The sequence below is a fragment of the Mytilus trossulus genome, chromosome 8 (assembly GCF_036588685.1).
Source record: "Mytilus trossulus isolate FHL-02 chromosome 8, PNRI_Mtr1.1.1.hap1, whole genome shotgun sequence".
In the NCBI taxonomy this organism is placed as follows: Eukaryota; Metazoa; Mollusca; class Bivalvia; order Mytilida; family Mytilidae; genus Mytilus; species Mytilus trossulus.
In genome coordinates, this window is record NC_086380.1 from 70,416,980 (window position 1) to 70,433,929 (window position 16,950).

Consider the following 16,950-nt stretch of genomic DNA (forward strand, 5'->3'; position numbering starts at 1 on the left):
ACAGGAAACAATCGAAATACATTACATAATCCGACAAAATGCATCACAAAAAATAGACACATCCGAATAAGTTAAACTCTCAACGCCAAGTGACGTCATATCTTAAATTGTAAAAAATGACAAAAAAATGACGTCACATTTGAATTTGTAAAACATACCTGTACTGCAGTTGAAGAGTTGTCGTTGTCAACTTTGATTTGACTATCGCAAATTTCTGTTTGACTGTCTTCGCTATGCATTGCCAGTAAAACTGCATTTGCTGCCGTCAAATAGGCAATTGGCAGTGGCAACTCTTCAACTTCAGTACTGTTATTCCTTAAATATCATTTTGTTAATTATTTCAGCCTTCCCAGAGTTGTGAGATTAAATCAGGATTGAATCCTAACATAAAAAGCAGCAGTGAAGTCCAAACAACATCGTCTAAGGTAACAAGCAAATGTTGCAAATTATTACTCCTGCATCGTCCAACGATAAACATGATAAAACATTAAAAATAGATTATTATAAAGCCAATAGTACTGAAAGTTGTATTAATCAATCAATCAATATTGAGAGAAATAATAGTTCTATTGAGAGCAACTGTTCATAACCATGTACTAGGTATTTTATATTTACAAACGGTTATATATTTCAGTCATTTTCGTTTCCAGATGCCAATACAAAATATATCCTGAAAGAGGGACAAAAGATACCAGAGGGACAGTCAAACTCACAAATCGAAAATAAACTGACAACGCCATGGCTAAAAATGAAAAAGACAGACATACAAACAATAGTACACATAACACAACATAGTAAACTAAAGAATAAGCAACATGAACCCCACCAAAAACTAGGGGTGATCTCAGATGCTCAGGAAGGGTAAGCAGATCCTGCTCCACATGTGGCACTCGTCGTGAATTTATGGCCTCATTTAATACATATAAGAGGAAGATCAATATTGATTTTGACGTCACCAAATCAAAGGTCAAGATTTTTGTTACTCAATATAATCCAAACTTCCTGCAAAAAAGGGGGCTTCCAGATGGTGAAAAAATACTACATTTTGGATTGCAACTTTACTTGGATAGATGATCATATATAAAAAGAGGAAAATCCAAATTGTATGTTTAAGTCACTAGGTGTAAGGTCAACGTCAAAATTCCTAGAGTGATCTCATGATAGCATCTTCACCTCAAATCCTGACCAGTTTAATATATTAAACCAAAGACTTTAAAATTAGAATTTGCTGCTTTGCTTAGTATGTGGCTTTAAGAAAAAGAGCAAAGAAAGTGCCAATGAGACAACTCTCTTTCAAAGTCACAATTAGAAAAAAGTAAGCCATTATAATGATCAAAATACAGCCTTCAACATGAAGCCCTGGCTCACACCGAACAGCAAGATATACAGTGCCCCATAACTAGTGAGAAACCATTGAAACAGGAAAACCAATGTTCTAATCTATTAGTATATATAAAAAAAAGGGAGAAACACTTAAGGTGCAAACAAATGCAGCAGTTTTAGACGTTTTAACAGGCGCCAACCTTTACTCTCACCTGAGGTAGTGGAAGATGCATATAAGTTTCATGATTGACATTAAGTGGTCTGCCATCTAGCATCATCATTAGCAAAGCTACTAACGAATAGATATTTTGAAAAAATAGTGCTGCCAAAAATTTTCACTAAAAAGGATCATTTCTCAAAGTAAACAGAAAAACTATGCCTTAAGGACATTAAAAGCTTTAGCTTATTGCATGGGGGAGGGAAGGGTGTTGTAAGTAAGCTTGCTCTCTTAAGGCTGTTTTATATGTTAATTGCAGGTGTATGTCCGTGTTAAAGCTAGAAAGAGAGACATTTCAAATATCCATGATGAGTCAACAGCAGCAGCCAGTTTGACAGGGGTATGTTATACATGTTATATCACACATCTAGTGTTTTCTCATTTTCTAAAAGTGACTATCTTAGACAAAATTTACAGATTTCGGTTGGGAACAAAAATATTGGGAGTTATTTATTGATAGCTGATTGGTTTTATCATGTTTATGCTGATTATTATTTTTTTCACTTTTTTTTCCATTTTTTATTTTAACTCTCACACCACCTGACTGTTTTAACTGACAATAGATTTATCCAACAAATCTTTTGAGCCTTGTTTTTTGCCTGTAACGTCATAATTGTCTTCTTTTATCTGTATTTTAGTTCACAAAAGAGGAAATCAACTTTACAAAGATGGGAATGATTGCTCTAAATATTCTTGCTGATGTTTTATATGATCTATTAAAACCAGATAAACCATATCTACGTCCAAGGTGTGGTTGTGATATATCATACTTATACAGTGAGCACAGGAAACTTAATAAACATGTTCCAAGTAATTCAAACCACCGACAATATCCTCATGGACCATGGGGAGGGAAATGGCCAGATATTCAGAATACTGACATAGCCATTGGAGATGATATTGAGCGCATAAGACTGACAAGAAACGAATTACAACACTCTGATATATTTCAAATTAATGATACACGTTTCAATGAATTATGTCACATATTAAGCGAACTTTTGAAACGCTTTGATCACTATAACAAACCAACAAGGCTCTATACAGATCAACTAAATGAAATTTTGGCAAAAACTGTTTCGGCAGAGGAAGTGAAATCAATTGAAAATGAAATATCAGGTAAATATGCTTTAAACAGTTGGATTTCTGAACAATTTTTAATTCCTTACGTTTTGTTTACGAAGTTCATTATGATTTATTGAGACTGGTTTGTACTAAAATATGACTGTAGTCTAGATTATATATATATATATATATATACTTTCCATGGTTAGGCATAAAGAATATTTATATAAATTACACCGTTGGTCTATCTTGCAGTTCAATGTAAGACAAGGCTCGGTGGTGAATTATCATACTTTGACCTATAATGGTTTACTTTTTACACATATGCATTGTGACTTGGATGGAGTGTTGTCTCAATCTCATTGCCGCTCATTCCTATTCTTCTTATTTCTATACAGAGAGGTAATTAAACCGCTTGATTATTCTGGTTGACTATGACCATAATTATAATTATCTGTCTGATAATCAATGTAGTTTCTTTTTATAGTTGTCTAAATGGTTATATTTGTAAAACTTTGTATTATGTTAGCAAAACTGAACACAGTAACTCATTTTATCTGTGCAGTGAAATATTTTAATTTGTTTCAGGAATGGCTATTGAAGTTGAAATAGAACACCAAATCAATGTTCCAACACAATAGAGAAATAAGTTCATCTTCACAACTAACATATATATGTATACATACTACCACAGCAACAGATTTGCAGTAGACCAATCCTACATGTATAGAATCAATCATCTTTAATAGCACAAGGACCCCACTGGAAATAAGTTTTAACAACTTTTGTGGGTCATCCTAAGGTATTAGGCTACAGTGAAAATCTAGTTTATTTAAATTTCACTCATTTTTTAATCTAGTCTACTCATATTATCAAAATATCATGACAATTTTCATAACTTTATTTTTTTTTAAATTATAATTTATAGTAATCGACATGTAAATCATTTTAGTGTCTTTGTCTAGTGATATATCTGTGTCATTGTAATTTAATGTATCTGTATTCTGTTAAAATCATGCCTTTTACCTTGAATAAATATATATAGCTGAAATAGAGTTGCAGAAAATAATTGGCAGGATAAAAAAAAAGTAAATAAAAGTGGAATGATTAAACTAAAGTTAAAGAATGGACTATTATTAAACTGTTTCAGTATTATTTTTTAAATGTTATCACATGCATGCAGCAAATACTGTAATATTTATAATGCTAATTAATTATGTACATACAGCGAATACTTGTTTAAGCATATATATATTTATGTGTAATAATGATAGGTAGAAAATTGTTTTCAGTACAGTCAGTTGTGGAAAAATCTGTATTTTGACCTTCAAATTTCGGTGGGATGCTGTTTAATTGCTGTATATCAACTATCTTGTTTAATTCATAAAAGTCAATTAAGTTAGATCATAGGTATATATTTCTTCAAATAGAATGTTCTTATACTTTGCCTAAATGAAGATTATACTATGCTTTTTTCAAAAATATAAAAAAAAGTATAGGTCACTGTGCTATTTTCCAAGCTACATGTAGGAATCGTTGAAAATTGCTTATATTTTGTTAGATTGTTTATGAAAAAACACATTTGTTCCAGGAGATATTATTTTGAAATAAATTGTGAGAAAATAGGTTTTATAATATGTTTTAAGAAAATAAAATGATAAAATGGTGTCACTGAACTTGTTTTCTTGCAACATGTAAAAAAAAAAAAATCCATATCTGTCCAGCATAAATATTTTACTAAAAGCTGTCTTACCAATAAATTACAAATTTGGGCAAATAACTAGACCGATTTTGTACTGGGATTGTACAATCCAAGTTGTGGTATACCATGAATCTACCTTAACAAAATTAATAGGGAATAATATATAATCTTAAATTTCCAGGTTGTGTTTGAAATATTTGACTGGTTGTATTATTTTGCTTTTTAAAAAAAAAACAATAAACCAGAAAGAGACAAATCTATTTAAATAAAGGCAACAGTAGTATACTGGTGTTCAAATGTCATAAATCAACTGAGAGAAATAAATCCATGTTACAAATTTAAACCGAGGGAAATACATCAAATATAAGAGAGGAACAATAGGAACACTGAAGTGCAATGAAAAACAAACGCCAACATTCATAGAAACGAAATTTTAGATAACAACTGCCGTATTTCTGACTGTACAGCATATATTATAACAATAAAATTGAAAATGGAAATGGGGAATGTGTCAAAGAGACAACAATCCGATCATAGAAAAAACAACAGCAGACAGTCACCAACAGGTCTTCAATGTAGCGAGAAATTCCCGCACCCGAAGGCATCCCTCGGCTGACCCCTAAACAAATATATACTAGTTCAGTGATAATGAACGCCATACTAATTTCCAAATTGTACACAAGAAACTAAAATTTAAATAATACAAGGCTAACAAAGGCCAGAGGCTCCTGACTTGGGACAGGCACATAAATGCGGCGAGGTTAAACATGTTTATGAGATCTCAGCACACGCAAGAACATTAATCACAGAGAAATGCACAAACAAGTGATATTATAGTCAACACAACATATAAACTGCAGCACAGCAACGAAGATATTCGATCAACAACAAACACATTCGATGAACAACAAACACCATAGGACATTAAAAAAACAGTGATGCACTTACATAACATGAATAGCTAATTTGCAAACTCGATCTTTATACAATTATTTTCACAATACTCTTCCAAATAATTTTCATGACGATGGTGGTATGGAAGGCAATTTTATAATTATTAGGACTATAAACGATAAGACATAACAGATTATTAAACTGATACCATAACAGAAACAACAAAAATGAATACATGAATGTAGCATGTACAAAATACTGAGACACGTCATATAGTAATACAAATTCAAACTTGGTATAACAGTCGTATTTGGGAAATATATTCATTTTAAACGTTTTTAAAGGGTGAATATTCATGATAACCTATATTTCAGAAGAACTTTGATATATTGGTAATCAATTGAACCTCTTTAACATATCAAGATATGATGAATTGTGTTAATTTTTCGAATATTGGTCCATGTTGTTACATGTAGCAGGAAAAAATCAGTCAACATTTTCAGACTCCATATGGTAATCATGTTTAAGGGACCTATCATAAATCACCATTATCAGACAATATATGGTTGCCATATTCTAAGGACGAATCGAAAATCACCATTTTCAGACTATATGGTAAGCATATTTAGAGACGAATCAGAAATCATCATTATCAGACAATTTATGGTAATCATATTGTAAGGACCTATCAGAAATCACCATTATCAGATAATACATGGTAATCATATTTTGGGGATCAATCAGAATTCAACTTTATCTGACAATATATGATTGTCATGTTCTATGGACCAATCAGAAATCACAATTATCAAACCCGCACACTATACAGATGAACTCTAGTACGAGATGTAGTCAGTTGTCAGAAATACAAGACAGGCGAATATCCTGATCAATATAAAATTTGGGAATATTGAACAGATTTCTGAATTTTATGTATCAGTAGCGCCTTATATTAAATTATATTAAATGTTTTGTTGTGATTTAATTCGGCAAAATTGTTTGGCTTCATAACTACTTTGATCTGAGCGTCACTGATGAGTCTAATGTAGACGTAACACGCGTCTGACGTATTAGATTATAAGCCTTGTACCCTTGATCAATAAATAATTCATGGGAGTCGTTGATTGGTTGGAAATTTATACATGACCTGGGCCGTGATTTTCGAATTTTGTCCTGATCGTAGGCATTTGATCCTCCGTAATGAGAATGATATTTAAGAGTTCACGTGTGGGTCTGTGGTCTGATAACCCTTGTACAATTATATTGTGTTCAATGATTATGTATTTACTAGTGTTGTCAACGGTTAACCGGTTAACCGGTTAACCGGTCGAACGACCGAATACCGAATACCAAAATCGCTAACCGGTTAACCGGACTTTTTTTCATTTTGATAGTTTTGATATAAATTTGCATGGAAATCATTAAATAGTTGTGGTTTTTTTTTAAATTGTCGTCGTGGTTATTTATTTGACAGATCAATTGCCCAGTATATTGATTGCTATTGTTGATCCTAAATACATGAAATTAATTAGAGATCGGGGCAGGAGCTTAAAGAAACATAATTGGTAAACATGTTTTTTTAAACAATAACTTTAAATCAGAGATGCGAGCAAATTTTACTAATTAGTTCATTATTTCGTTTTTGATCTAATATTGTGTAAACATCTAAATGTGTGACCTCAGTAGTGCAAGGTTTAGTCTTTCTTTAAACGAAATGCTACCTTAAAAATTGTGAAATGCAAACTAAGGGACTACATCAAAAGATCAATGTAAGATAAAGCCTTATAATGCCAAAGGACAAACTTCAATTCTTTAATCGTAGTATTATGACTTGGATGAAAGGTTGTCATATTGACACTTATACCATATTTTATAACTATGTGTACATGTATGGTACTATTGAAAAGGCTTTCGAACGACAACTTAAAACTACCGGTGAACCGGTTAATCGGTCGAACGATTATCCGAGTAACCGGTTAGGCAAAAGTGTACGAATTGACAACACTAGTATTTACATGTAATGCTATGTATTGTCTATACAAATTGGTGGTTTATATCTGTGTTTTCTCTTCTACTTCTCTGCTAGAAAATGAAATGTTCTGAGTTAAAGTGAATCACGGGTTTTCTTTCCATATACAAATAAGATGATGTTGTGTGATCAACTTTCCTCGTACACTTTTTACGATTGTACTTTGCTCGCCAAGATATAACACAGCTTTCTATTTAATTTCTTTCAGCCAAATAGAATTTATTCATTGCTGACGTTTTTAAAATCCTGATGGATGGACATACTAGTCAGATAATTAGTAGAATTAAAGTAAAATTGACTTTTCTCTCTGGTAAGAATTGATTTATTCACATTATCCGGAAGCTTGTAAATTTGCTTACTTGTTTTCAGTCGAGTCTATTAAAATTAAAGGCGATGTTGGAATCTTACTTTCGTTGTTATTTATCAGTTGTTACTAATAATTAGATCGGCTTTAAACATCGGGGAGTTTAAAACGTTGTTTTTTTAATTTCGCCTGCATTCAATAAAGTCGTCATAGATACCAAGATTTAAATTTTGTTTTTGCGTCAGATGCACGTTTCGCCTACGAAACACTCAACAGTGGCTCTCAAATCAACAAATGTTAAAAAGGCCAAATAAATTTCGAAGTTTACTGAATGATAAAAATGCGCCACTTAAATAATTAGCAGCTTTTCAAAGCATCTGAACAAATCATAAGGAAAAGAAAGTTCTATTCAATATACTACTGAATTTATCAGATATCAGTCTGTTTTTAAGATGCGATTAAAACCATAGCCATGATACAGGTCTTTGTCAAGATTTAATACTTTGTTTATGGTATACAAATTATGTAATAGTGGTTGGGTACAGGTATATGTCATTTTATTCCTATGAGATTGCAACATTTTTTTATAAGTAAACGTACAATGCTATATATTATACTTCCATTAAAAAAAATTATTTGCAGTCAAGCTTTCATTCTTTATAATAAAATCTATATATAAATTGTAAAAGATATACCCTTTTTTCTATTATTCTGTCTCAATAATACATTTAACAGAAAATTCAACCACAGAACACCATAACCGTGAAATCTGAAACCATAATTAGGCCAAACTATTTAAATCAATTATAAATTGTGTGTGTTTACCTAGGTAGAAGGTAAATGTATTGAAGCTTTATTAAATCTAAATGTTTGTGTTATGTGTTAACAAATGCATGTTTGATATGTTTGAATAATTGATTGATATCAAGAAATCAAAGAAGAAATTATAAATTTCTAAGACGAACTCTTTGTGTAAATACATCTTTGCAACCAATATTTGAATTATGACTTGTTTTGTTTGTAGCCATTATAGATACTATAAATATATGATTATGATCACATGACTAATCAAATTCCTTTTTGATCTTTTTGGTTTTGATGATAACACGAGGTAATCCTGAAGTTATATTGCTTTTAATTGTCAATTTCACTTTAACTCTGCAGCACAATGTGTATTGCTTTTTTACATACGTAATAAGTATTCATTTACCTTTATTTTCCCTTCAATTTTGGTTATACCTTGCCTAATTCACTTTTTTGTTTATGAGTTGAATGTATCTGCTGGTCTGCTTTACTTTGACATCGCTTACACAGGTAAAATCTATGTCGTTTCTGTATATTCTTCATTCTGAATGTCGAAAAAAAAAATCGATGTAACGTTCGTGTTAAAGTTTGTGTTTGAGTTTGATAATGTTTCAATTTTCCTTTTTTGCAAAATCTGGTCTGAATTGTCATTTTGATATCTTTTCTATGTAGTTTGTCTTGTGTTTTGTACATGGGACCTGAAATAGGACACTAGGTATCCTAATGAGCCTATTAAAGTAATTGGCCGAGTTTGTTAATTATAAGAACAGCAATTGTCATAAAAAAAAATACCAACTGTATCATTCGGCACAAAATGCGTGTTTTGTCTACATCAGTAAATCAGTTAATATGTAAATTAAAAGGCAATTTTGTTTGGATTGTTATTTTATCTTGCAGTGTTATTGATTTTGTCAAATTCTAGGTCACGTATAAATACTTTGATATGATCTAAATGTTTTGAGTTTGAAAACAAAGAGTTGGAGAATATTATTTAAATAACACATACTGTGAAAATACTTTAATTCGTGGGTATCAATTTTCGTGGTTTGAGCAATATTTACATGTTCGTGGGTTTTTAAATTCGTTGATTTAAGTTTTCTAAAAAAAAAAATTGAAAAATTAAAGCCTTTAGAAACGAAGGTTACAAATAGTCAGGATTGATGGAAATTGCAAAATAAACATTGACCCGTGTAAATCGTAGTGATAACACTAAATAAACCATGATAAAGTGATCAACAGATTAAAGACAACCAAAGGTGTTAATAGAGATTTCCAATAAAATGACTTTACTCGACATAACCGACCCAACTCAACGTTTTTCGTCTTATTGCATTGAAGCATGATGGAGGGAAGAATACACTGCATGCATGTTTTGCTCTTTGAACACGCATTGTTTTCTGTAATATACTTTAAGTAAAAATCAACCCCATCTTATTTTTTAATCTTCAAATATTTTGTCATTAAACTTTGAATGAGTTTATTGACACAATATTATAATGGAATAAGTAAGTTAGCAACTTGTAATCAAATACACCCATCATTTCTGGTCATTTTACTTGACCCATATTTTTGTTTTTCTAAAATTATGCATTTTAAAAACTACCAAGACAAAATTTGCATGAAAATATTAAAATAATGAATTCCGAAGCGAGAACGTTGCTTTTTTTTATATTGTTTTTACAAGTTTTAACGTTTAAGGTTCATCATAACAAACGAACAAATATGGCTGTATTTACATGCCAAAAATTACTCTGAGTACAGACTTACCTGTAAAGTTGGAAAAGTTTTAATGCCTAGCATCCACTAGATATATAAAAGTTAAATGCATTTTGTGTTTAAGAAAGATAAAATCTTTCTTGGTTTTTGCTGGGCATTTTTTTTCCTTTCTTCATAAGGTTCAAAAATAAACAAACACCTGCATTACTTTGATACTGTCCACTCACTGACTCAGATAAACTCTTTAACTCACCTATAGTTGTGAAGATACCTGTTGTCCATGTCAATTAAGGACAATGAAAACAATACAAACCGGTTTTTTACCTGAGGGAGCATCTCATAGCTGTTCCATAACTTAGTCAGTTTTCACACCTTTTGCATGAAGGAAAAAAAATGCCCAGCAAAAACCAAGAAAGATTTTATCTTTCTTAAACACAAAATGCATTAAACTTTTATATATCTAGTGGATGCTAGGCATTAAAACTTTTCAAACAGCACAGGTAAGTCTGTACACAGTGTAGTTTTTGAGGTAAAAATACGGCCATATTTGTCCATTTGTTATGATGAACCTTAAAGTAATTTCCTACACACCCGAATGTAAAGGGTGTACTCGACTATTTAAAAAAAGAATTCTATAATTTAATTGAAGATTATTTGATGTGGGCAGAAATTCATATCATTGATATATACATCAAATAGTATTTTGTCGTCTTTACCTATACTAATGTATGGGACGGTGTTTTTGTCCTTGTATACATTAACGTGCATTCGATGATACAGGGGTAGAGGGCGTACTCCCCCCTTTCGATCGCTTAATGATTTGAAAATCTCATGTTTTCCACAATGCCTATACAAATTTGTAGTGTTTAAAACTATAATAGTCCAAATATTTTTTTTGCATCGCTCCGATCGTCAGTATAAATTCAATTTTCGGGAACAACACCCTCTTTGAAATATCTTGGATACGGCCATAATCACAAATTGTTTTGTACGAAAAAAACCTTAAATGATTGTCGTTTGACTTTGATAAATACTTTTTAAAAACAACAATGTCTAAACATAAGGCATTTCCAATGAAATTTAAAAGTTTAAGACTACATACTGAGTTTTTTCTCCCGTTATTTAGTAGCTCGCTGAACACAGAAATGTGATACTGACGTGTAATCTAATGGACACATGGAAACTACCTATTATCTGCAATAGAGTTGTGACCACTTATTGTCCTACATATACTCTCTCTCTCTCTCTCTCTCTCTGCTTTCGACATGACAAAAGGTCTTGCTTTTCTAGACTGTCTATGAATTTGTTACACTTAATTTGTACAAAAAACAAGGTGTAGTATATGTTTGCCAATGAGACAACTCTTCACAAGAGACCAAATGACAGAAATTTTAACTATATGCCACCGTACGGCTTTCAACATTGATCAAAGCCAATACAGCATAGTCAGCTATAAGAGGCCACAAAATGACAAATGTAAAACAACTAAAACGAGAAAACTAACAGCCAAATTAATTTGCTAAAAAATTTCATTTTGTTTTTAAAATTGTGGTTAGATAAATCTTTTTTTTTCAAACATTTTTTGTTCGTTAAAATGCCAATGTAATCATAAACTATGTTTCAATATTATTTTACAAATATTTTATCATATTCCATCCAAAATAAAAGGATGATTTTTCAAGTTTTAAAAAATCAAGGTGTTGCAATACTTTTTTCCATGTGTATATAAATACTCCAAAGCGAGACAAAAATTGAAACTAAAATGTTCGCCAACTAAATCAATATAATTATGTGATAGCTTTAGAATCTACTTCTAATTGGATACGTAAGAGTAAAAGAAAATTCCCTTAAAGACTGAAGTGACATTATAGTTGTCTCAAAAATGTAACAACTTTGTAAATTGGCATTCTCATCCACTTTTAATCAGAAATCTTGGTGACAGGATATTTTTAGCCAATTACTATGTACTATAAGTTGATAGTTTACTATCCACAATGGTCAATGTTTTTTATGCAGATTATTACTCATCAGTTGTTAATCAAGTACACCTTCGAAATTACAATCTAAATAACGAATTGGTGTAAACATTTTTTTGCATACATTATTATACGACCCCAAAAAATTTTTGGGATCTTATAATGGTATGATGTCGTCGTCTGCGCCGTCGTCGTCCGAAGACACATTGGTTTCCGGATAATAACTTTAGTTTAAGTGAATAGATCTTCATGAAATTTTTTCAGAAGGTTCAATACCACAAAAGGAAGGTTGGGATTGATTTTGGGGATGATGGTTCCAACCGATTAGGAATTAGGGGCCCAAAAGGGGCCCAAAACAAGCATTTTTTCTAGTTTCAGGATAATAACTTGTGTAGAAGTATTTCATTTGCTCTGAAATCATAAAACCACAAGTAGAAGGTTTGGATTCATTTCACGGGTTAGGGGGCCAAAGTTTAGGAATTAAGGGCCAAAAAAAGGTCAAAACAAGCATTTTTCTAGTTTCAAGACAATAACTTATGTGTAAGTGTATGGATCTCTCTGAAATTGTACCACAATGTACCATATAACAAAGGGGAGGATGGGATTAAGTTTTGGATTAATTGCCCAAAATATGTTGGAATTAGGGGCCAACAAAGGGCCAATAAGAAGCATGTTTCTAGTTCCCAAACAATCTTGACAATAACTTGTGTTTAAGTGTATGGATCTCTCTGAAATTGTACTACAAGGTTCAATCCTGCAATGAAAAGCATGGGATTGAGTTTAAGGGTTATTGCTCCAAGGGGGTTTCAAAGAGTTGGGGAGGGGGGCGGGGATTTAGATTTTTTGAAATTTGATCATAATCCAAATTCAGACAGAATCAAGCTTGAATATTGTGACCAAATTTGCCCCAACTGTTCAGGGTTCAACCACTGGGGTCGAATAAAGCTGCGCCCTGCTGAGCACCTGGTCATCAATTACAATTATATTCTTTTTTTTAATGTTCGTTGACTTTCATTGGAAAGAAAAGAGTATGTCAACTATCAAAATTAAAAGAAGTACAAGACCTGTATTATTTTTTTTTAAATATACACTTCCCGTTGACGTACGTTTTCCCTGTTGGAAAAAATCGGAGATAGTAATTAAGGAGATTAACTGCAGAAGAAGAGAACGTTTTAAATTATGCTTAATAAAGTATGATGCAATCCCAGTAACCAACTTTAACAGAGACACATTCTGATTAACACTTTGAGCTCATTTTTTTCTAAAATGGCTAAACAAATCTATCTAATACATACCCACGGAAATTAAAAATTATAAAACATTAAAAACGAAAAGAAGAAGGGACATATATCTGATAACGACAAACAAAAGCAATAAAATATCAAATAATAAAAGGTTCATTAAATTTTGCAAAGTATATCGGAAAAAGAAAGACATGGAAAAAAAATCTATCTAATAATAAATATCCAAGGAAATTGAATATTATAAAACATTAAAAACGAAAAGAAGAAGGGACATTTATCTGATAACGACAAACAAAAGCAATAAAATATCAAATAATAAAAGGTTCATTAAATTTTGCAAAGTATATCGGAAAAAGAAAGACATGAAGAAAAAAAAATCTATCTAATAAAAAATACCCACGGAAATTAAATATTATAAAACATTAAAAACGAAAAGAAGAAGGGACATATATCTGATAACGACAAACAAAAGCAATAAAATATCAAATAATAAAAGGTTCATTAAATTTTGCAAAGTATATCGGAAAAAGAAAGACATGAAGAAAAAAAAATCTATCTAATAAAAAATACCCACGGAAATTAAATATTATAAAACATTAAAAACGAAAAGAAGAAGGGACATATATCTGATAACGACAAACAAAAGCAATAAAATATCAAATAATAAAAGGTTCATTAAATTTTGCAAAGTATATCGGAAAAAGAAAGACATGAAGAAAAAAAAAATCTATCTAATAAAAAATACCCACGGAAATTAAATATTATAAAACATTAAAAACGAAAAGAAGAAGGGACATATATCTGATAACGAAAAACAAAAGCAATAAAATATCAAATAATAAAAGGTTCATTAAATTTTGCAAAGTATATCGGAAAAAGAAAGACATGGTCAAAACTATGAAAGACAACACAGATGAATCGTATGATAGGTAAAGATACGTATATATACGTGGTCTTATGACAGTGAAGTTTAGGCGGGAATCTCAATAATCACGTAATATATAAAAATCATGATTAATATCGTTTTTTATCATCTTAGAAATATTTCATATCGATAAAATGTTTATGAATGGGTTTCATAGTTTAGGAATACTTAGTTAAAACTTGAGTTACGCATTTAACAAAATTAATAGGTTAGCAATAACTGGTCCCGTTACGTGCGTACGTCGAGTTAGGTACGTATGTCATTTTATTGGAAATCTCTAATAAGGCCATAAACATGTCACCTAAAGAAAACAGTTACATAAACAAATACTATCAACTTATCTTGAATTGTCAAATAATTCTTATCAAAATCAAGCCCATAAGTACGAGAACTATGAGGATATAAAATTAACACTTTATCATACTATCATATCAATACCGGAAATCTGACTTTCATCGATCAAAAATATTGTTTTATGAGAATTAAAAGATCAAAAGTTAATCCTGCATGCGGTTGTAGTTCTGTGACTGCTATTAAAGTATTCTCAGATTTGGCGTTATAGGCCAGTTCCGGGATACGGTTTTCAGACGAATCAGTCATGTGACTTTTATCAGCACGTGTAAATGTATGCATAGAAATGTCCAACACATGTTGAGCAAACGGGTGAAATGTTTTTACTTATACTGCACAAAATATTAGGGAAATTAAAATCCAAAGGGATGGTTACCACCCTCAGTCATATGGCAATCACGGTTATGTACTTACGGAACATTAATTATTTATATACTACCCTACAGAATGACGATTATGAAAGTGCTGGAATCTTTTAATAGAGCAGGGATACAGGCGAGCCTGCAATCTGGTAAATGACGTCATTAAGGCGTGCGAAATTGACGATCTTTTCTGGTGAAAGACATGATTCCAGAAATGACCTATTCAATATATTCTCTAGATCATATCAGTAGTCAAACATACTTTCCATGTCTTAATTTGGACAATGGTTGTTTTATTTCGTTGGACACTTAACTTCGTGGATAAAGTAATCCACGAAAACCACGAAAATTGGTACCCCACGAATAAAAATACTTTCACAGTAACTGAGAGAGTGATAGAGCAGACTGTTTCCCCGAGAAAACATTGTCAACCGAGGCGAAGTCAAGGTTTGGAATGCTTTTTCGAGGGGTACCTATCTGCTCTCTCATCCTTTAAGCTATGTGTCATTTAATTTATTAGACTGAATATCCTTTTGTTATTGTCTTTTGCAGTCGAATTGACTTTGACGTCACGTACATATTCGAAATATCAACAGTAGTGAAGCAAGATATTTTATTTTTTATACGACGGCCAAAAAATTTGCGATAAGTTAACACGTCGTCGTTGTCGTCGTCAGCGTCGTCCGAAGACATTTAGGTTACCGGACAATAAATTTAGTATAAGTACATTTGTAAATAGAAATCTATGATACTTAAAAAGAAGGGTAATAACCACATAAGGAAGGTTGGGATTGATTTTGGGTGTTATGGTCTTAACAGTTTAGGAATTATGTGCATACAAGACCCGATCAAAGCAGAAAACAGCCGACGGCCACAAATGGGTCTTCAACACGGCGAGCAAATCCTGCACCAGAGGCGGCCTTCAGCTGGCCTTTCATCAAAAATGTATACTAGCTCAGTGAAAATAGACGTCACACTAAAATCCAAAACATATTATGAACTAAAATTTACAAAACAACATTCAAGATTAACAACCCTCTTAATATACCCCGAGCCAATGTAGAATAAATAACAGCAATACATACAGTAAAACTTAGTTGAAAGAAGTCTTGAGTCCGATGTCAGAAAAGATAACAACAGAACGTAGCAAAATGACAATGATAAATTGATTTCATAACTTAACAAAGGACTACTAGCAGTGACTGACATGCTAGATCCAGGCCTCAGTAAAACCGTTAAAGATAATGTTTTCATTATATGAAATTCAAGCACAATCCCTCCTTTTAGAGGTTAGTATCATACATTTACCATCGTGAACATAGCACGTCAGCAGCTGGTTTTAGAACAAATATGTTTATTCCCGAAGCAAATACCCCGTGAGTCAATATGAATACCAATATATGCCATCATTAATAACAAGACGACAGTATCGTAACTATATCCCTGCTGGATAATTCTGTTTAAAGGTTTGGTTAGCTTTTGATGTTAATGCCGACATTTTTGTACTTTGTCTAGAATATTGCTATAAAAGATTGGAAGTGAAATACTTGAACGTATAATATGTTTGCATTTACTCGTATATTTTATTCAACATGTTCCGGAGTTTAGAATAACGTCTATTTTCGCTGAACTAGTATACAGGCTTTTAAGGGCAAGCTAACATTTAATTCCCGGTAAAGGATTATCTCACTATGTTGAAGAACCAGTCTTAGACTGTATTCTATTCCATGACGGGTTGTTTCCGGTTTCAACTCTCAATTGTAATGCAAAACACCCAGTTGTCATAAAGATTGCAAAATATGTTTTCGTTAAGAACAAAGACAAATGTGTTTATGAAATTTCAAGGTTTATAAAAATCAGTCTGTATGTTTTCGTGATAAAAAAATAAGTATTCTTGTTCCTATCTAACCACAAAATATCCAAATAATACATTGTACTAGCAAATTGCATGTGTTGGGTTGTTTCTTCATTGATCAGCTTTGCTGTATATGACGATTCAAAACGGCATATAAATGAATCTGCATTAGGTGTAGAGTTA

General features: G+C 31.8%; 1 protein-coding gene across 1 annotated transcript in view; it reads left to right on the forward strand.

Annotated features, from left to right (window-relative positions):
- Positions 1-4,276, forward strand: part of LOC134681346 (uncharacterized) — a 31,119-nt gene extending 26,843 nt beyond the window's left edge. Inside the window, exons 6-9 of the mRNA XM_063540929.1 lie at positions 345-425; positions 1,800-1,880; positions 2,179-2,659; positions 3,194-4,276. Coding sequence (XP_063396999.1) covers positions 345-425; positions 1,800-1,880; positions 2,179-2,659; positions 3,194-3,246 — 696 coding nt within the window. The 3' untranslated portion in view covers positions 3,247-4,276. The remainder of the gene's footprint in view (positions 1-344; positions 426-1,799; positions 1,881-2,178; positions 2,660-3,193) is intronic.
- The last annotated feature ends 12,674 nt before the right edge of the window (positions 4,277-16,950 follow it).